Source organism: Anguilla anguilla, chromosome 16 (assembly GCF_013347855.1).
Source record: "Anguilla anguilla isolate fAngAng1 chromosome 16, fAngAng1.pri, whole genome shotgun sequence".
Lineage (NCBI taxonomy): Eukaryota > Metazoa > Chordata > Actinopteri > Anguilliformes > Anguillidae > Anguilla > Anguilla anguilla.
In genome coordinates this window covers 4,423,222-4,429,143 of record NC_049216.1, presented here as the reverse complement: position 1 = coordinate 4,429,143, position 5,922 = coordinate 4,423,222, and the positions used below count along the sequence as shown (strand labels likewise).

The 5,922-nt window shown below is 49.0% G+C and overlaps 1 protein-coding gene across 1 annotated transcript in view; it reads right to left on the bottom strand.

Moving 5' to 3' along the window:
* LOC118214946 (synaptotagmin-9-like) overlaps nt 1-5,694 on the bottom strand; it is a 50,834-nt gene extending 45,140 nt beyond the window's left edge. The window contains exon 1 of the mRNA XM_035395252.1: nt 4,989-5,694. Within this exon, the coding sequence (XP_035251143.1) occupies nt 4,989-5,136 (148 nt within the window). The 5' untranslated portion in view covers nt 5,137-5,694. The remainder of the gene's footprint in view (nt 1-4,988) is intronic.
* Nucleotides 5,695-5,922: the final 228 nt, after the last annotated feature.

Below are 5,922 nucleotides of genomic sequence, written 5' to 3'. Positions count from 1 at the left end.
ACCCAGTAGACTCTGTGTTGTGGGGACTCTCAGTAGACTCTGTGTTGTGAGGACTACGAGTAGACTGTGTTGTGGTGCTCTGGGCAGCAGCACAGACAGGCACAGCACCATCTCCATCCTTTTATGTTGTTAACTTCATAGCCTCAAGCTGCATCTGGCTTAGACTCAGAAACCAAGAGCACTTAGAGCGGCAATGGAGACTTCTGGGAAATTTTTTTTTTCTCTCCTCGCCCTCCCTCTCACTGTCCCTCCTCCCATCTCTCTGCCCTCTCTCTCTGTCTCCCGCTTCTCCCTCTCACCCTTTCTCGCTTACGTCTCTCTCTTCGTTTCCCTCTCTCTCTCTCTCGCTCTCATTCTCTCACCTCTTTCTTGTTCTCCCCCTCCCCCTCCCTTTCACCCTCTCTCTTTCAATCTCTGATACTCATCCCCGGTGCTCGCGGCCCCCAGGCTACAGGGTCAGCGCCCCGTTTTAGGCGCCGGCGGGGTGTGACCTGAATTAAGAAACCGGCGCACCAGCGTGCCCCCCTTTGAGGCTTCTGCGGAACGGGGGGGGGGGGGGGGAACGCATGCCGGTTCGCGCTTAATAATTCATCGATAAACACTTTTAAAATAGAACGCGCTCGCTACCGCGCAACATTTCGGTTTCCGTTTCGAAAGCTCCTCCAGCCGGGGTGCGGCAGCCGGCCGGGCTCCCCCCGTTTCCGTACTCGTTTTTTTACGGAAATAAGAAGAAAAAGACCCCCCCCCCGCCTCCACCGAGATTCGAGCGCAGGGTTTTTTCGCATGGCCGCGTTTGAGACTGTTTATTCGGTAACCCACTTCCTCTCGGCGCAAAAACGCACCGTTTAACCCGTGCTCCATAACTGGAGCTGCGTTCGTAGGCCGGGGAAACACGTCGATAAAGCACAGTATACCACCCCCCCCCCCTCACCCCCCCCTCACGGGACGTTTTAAAGATGAGAAATACGAAGCCCTCAAGCTGTCTGAAGGGGGGGGGGGGTATGAGGGGGATGGGCAGAGCGTTTTGTGTTTTTATATACTGACTGCTCATCCGGAGAGAGGGGACAGGTCTCAGCTGCCTGGCTTTATTAACACGTGGACTAGGGGCCGGTCGGGATTGTGCCCGAGAGTAACGGCTCAATGGAATCCCGACGGCGCCCGCGGTAACCCGCATTGTGAAGGCGGCGATGGCAGAGCGGGGTTTATATTCATATATCGACAGAGGAACAATGCGGGGTGGGGGGGGGGGGGGGGGCGGGGTTGGTACCAGAGGTGGGTAACCCGGCTTCAAAGAGTAAAAAGACTGACCATGTATTTGCGCCACCAACATGCACTAAACCAGCTGATTACAATAATTAGTTCTCCTACCATGGTGAAGAGTTATGCTGATTAGAATCCGTTGGTTTAGTGCATGGTGGTGGAGCAAATACACGGTCAGTCTTTTTACTCTTTGAAGCCGGGTTACCCACCTCTGGTTGGTACTGACCCCCCACCCTCAACGCTTGCAGCCAAAATCATCTGCCCCCCCCCCCCCCCCCCAGGAGGAGCCTTATTATTGCATTCTCCAATTCTCCAGCAGAGAATGGTGGGGGATGGGGAGGGTTTGGGGGGGGGAGGGGGTTGAGAGGGACGGGGGGGGGAGGGAACAAATGGGAGAAGGGGAGGGGGAAGGTGCAGTAAAATGTCTAATGTTAATTCAACTCTAACAGATAACATTTGATCCCCATTGGTGTTGTGTTGAATCAACACTGTTAGAGTTGAATTATCACTGGACATTGTACTGCGTAGCAGGGCAGATGGGGTAGAAACAATAGGGAAGGGGCGGGGTCAAATTGGGAACAGGAGGAGTCAAGGCAGACAAGGGTTGGAACTGAGGCGGACAAGGGGATGAGAACGGGTGAACATAAGCACCAAAAATAAGCACCAAACCAAACAAGTTGGGTTTGATTTGTTAGTAATTTCCACCAGTTTACTGTTTGATTAACCTCTGAATATGTTGAAGATTTAAATGAAGATTGCATTTTTTTTATTAATAATGAATTACATTACATTACATTACATTACGGGCATTTAGCAGACGCTCTTATCCAGAGCGACGTACAACAAGTGCATTAGTTCAAGGTGCAGAGGTGCAAAAGAAACACACTAGAGCGAAGTAAAGATCGTAGTGCCAGAAGTGACCGCATAGATCAGGACTCCAACCCTGTAGGGTAACCTGTTCAGCAAATAAACGAAACAATCCTGCCAAGTACAAAACTAGCACTGAAATCACATTCGCCTAATCAGAATCAGACAAAAACAAAAACAATCCTGCCAAATAAAAATCATATTTCATATTTCATATTTCAATCAAATAATCATATTTTAAAACACGTGAGGCATTTAGGAGTCGTCTGTTCGCTTGGTCCATTTGGGTTATCTTTCAGAGGGGAGAATTAATATCAGATAATGCTGCACTACAACACATCTCCACCAAATCCTACTTGACCAACACCACTCGTAATGGCCTCTACGCCTAATGAACTGGAGCATGGCCCGCTCTGATACGATCGTTCCGAAAGACATCGCAACCGCATACGACCAATCAGGTGGCCGTAACTGTTCGGCGGCGGGAACCCCCCCCCCCCCCGGCCTTCGGCCGCCGTAGACAAGGCGCGGATTCAGCGGCTGATGGGTCGGCGCTGGTGGCGGCGCTCGGAGTAGCGCGCTAGCCCTGGAGCGGAGTAGCACGCTAGCCCTCCAGCGGAATAGCGTAGCCCAGCCGCTAGCGGCCGGGAAGGTAAAAGCTATCCCGGGTCGCCGAAATGGGAGGGCGACGACTTCGCTCACGTTTCACGAGAACGAGTTACCGTTAGTGCAGAAACACCGAAAGAGGCGTGGCTCCATCTCAATACCCCAACCGATATTGGGACTGGGCTGACCACATGACCTTACTTGGGTAGAATGCAGCCCAATTTAAACCGCTTTTACATTCAGCATGATGAACATCAATGGATGCTTATTCAGGAAGACGGGCATTTGAAATTTCACTTGGCGTCACGTTTGAACTGAATTAAATTTACTCGCATTATTGTCTCGTTAAGCTGTGACCTTAAACTTTTTATTTTTAATGCTACTATTTATACAGTTTAGGTATTTCACGTGAAGAATGTTGCCAAGGATACAACAGCAGAGGAAGTTGAACCAGCTAAGCTCTGAATTATGAACCAGATTGCCTAGCCATTGTGTTACACTGTCTCTCAATGGTTAGATACTGTCCCTTCTAGGATTCGAAAATTGCAGTCACCAGGGCACCACTGGAAAAGGGATTGTGGGCCCCACGAAAAGGTCTGACATTGTGGGCCCGCCACCCCAGGAAATCCAGCGTGGAATCACCCTAACTTCCTCTCCTTACGGCCTCCCTGCTTGAAGCCTTTCGGTCCGGCCCCAGCAAACGAACTGCTCTGTGAAAGATGGTCCGCAGCAGATGTGAGGAACAAAAGCCCCAGCTTGTGTCTGTAGCCTGCGGTCAGTTGTCCTCTCAGTGTCAGTGCTGAAAGGACGCCCTGTGGGTCTGGCTCTGACACTGACGCTCAGCCCAGTGCATCGGTGAGCTTCCACACAGGTGTCTCTACGCACACCATTTAAATCAGGGAGCTCAGACTCGAATCCTGGAGGACTGCTGTGTCTGCTGGCTTTCGGTGTGTCTCTGCACTTAAGTGCTTAATTTCAGCCATTGATTGGCTAAAGAGTCTACACACCTTCTTTTTAAGACCTAGATTGGCTGCTGATCAAAAGGAAATCACAAAGGCCAACAGAGGCTCTCCCGGACTGGAGTTTGAGACCCCCCTGACCAAAGTATTGAAGAAAACTCTGAGTAAATTGGCATCCTTACAGGTATACTCGCTAGACTATCTTGGCCTTTTAGAGCTGCTAATCAATTGGCCGGCGTGTCCGCGCTGCTTGAAATGAGGCTGTAACAAAGCACTCAAGACTGCCTAAAAGGCAGCTCCCGAATGCATAACAATCTTATAATAGTGCCGAGAACGTGCGCCAACTGACGTGTAAATAGGTCACGCAGTCTTCTGGGAAATAGCCTATCTTTGTGAACTTGCGTAGGATCATGCATGTTTTATGACATTTCTAATAAGGTTTAATGAATTGCCCGTGCTACCAAAATTGCGCCTTCGCTTACGGTCCTGCCGACGTATAGCTGCCGTCGCCGCAATATTTCAGGTGGACTAGAATAAAAAGACATATAAAAGAGTATCACTTTTTAGTCGCGGAGGTGGGCTGCGTAATTCAGCAGCAGCTCAATCTCGTGTAAAACGATATTTATCAAATACATCATTTTGTAAAGACGCATACGTTGCCGATAGTAACATTCCAAGTTCTTAACATATTTTCATGTAGGAATGCAGAATCGTGTTCGCTGTTCTTTTCACTCTGTAATTCATATTTTCACATTACTTTCCGATGTGCACAGTAGCGTAGGCTACTTTGTCTTGCAAAACCTAATATGGAAGGGTGTGGTCCGTATCCTACTGCCCTCTCCGAATATATTGTTTGCTGACTTTATGTTCTCGTGCAGCAGCGCACAGATGACGCTCGCCTGCCGCTCCAGAGGGGGCAAAAAACGCTGCTTATTCTTCGCGAGTTTTTGGAACGCAGCTCACCCCAAACCATTAAACGTACAAATAGGCTAACACCCTGAGCGCTTTACTTTGGACGAGCGAAGACATGGGACATGTCACTGCAACAAGTTGCATTTGTGGCAAATAAGGCTTAACGCATTCTGACAAGGTTTTTAAACTGTTTCTTAGTTTTAGAGGTTCACAGCGGGGGTTCTGAAGGAAGGCTCCTTCCAAACTGGGCGAATGATAAATCACCAAATCCCTTAATTGATTGAGAAAGCAAATTCTGTATTCAAGAAAAAATATCTAGCAGCATCACAATCCCACGCAAGTAAAAAAAAAAAGTGCATAGTATTTTAAAATCGCGAGCATTACCTGAGTCCGAATATCTCGGTCTGGCAAGATCGCGAAAATAGTATATGAAATCCAAGCAGCTGTCGCTTTGCACTTCGCCCTTAGAGCAGAGATCCGACAAGAGTTCCAGCGCCTTCTGACAAATCTCGTCCTCTCTGTCTCCAGGCATTTCCCACCAGCATCCTTCTGAATGGACGGGCTTTTCGGCAGCTCCACTGCCCTCCGACCGCCTCGTCAGACAACTCCGACGCCTCACACACCTGCTCACCGCGAAACGCACTTCATCTCAAAAAAAGCCGCTGTGGAGGACCAGGGTGCGTTCGGAAATCCTGTAGCACACAACCAAGGCTGTTAGAATCGCTGCTTCGCTGTCTCGCGCAGACTAGTTTTTACGCCGAAGCTGTGGTTTTAAGACCTCTTTAAAACTCCGGATTTTAAAAATTCCCTCCCCGTTCAAGATAAGGAATTCGAAATTTTAAAAGAGTGCCACAGGTTGAATTCACGGAAATGTGCTAACCCGGAATCTCCGCGCGCTGTCCACGAGCCTTTGGTGCTGAACTGCAGCGCTCGCGCGGTGCATACATGAATGGCGCTGGTTCCTCACTCACTTATTTCTCAATGTGAGCGCCCGGGGATTTCGAGTACAAACAATTCATCTCATTATCGAGCCTGCTCTTTCTCTCCATTTCTCTGTGGGCTCTGTAGTTCTGCAGGTGCCGGGCGCTGGTTTCCAGACATGTATTAATGTGCCACGGGCATGACCTTTAAAATAAGTTAATTTTCAGTAGGCTAAGGTCGATGACGACAACAAACAGCATTATAATCGGAGAGAGAATGAGACCAGATCAATAAATTTGCAGTTGGGTCTGCTGGTCAATTAAATTATCTTTAAAGGGCTACGACGTCTTTGTATTGCAAAATGACTACATTCAGTCTTACTAATTTGGGATACTTA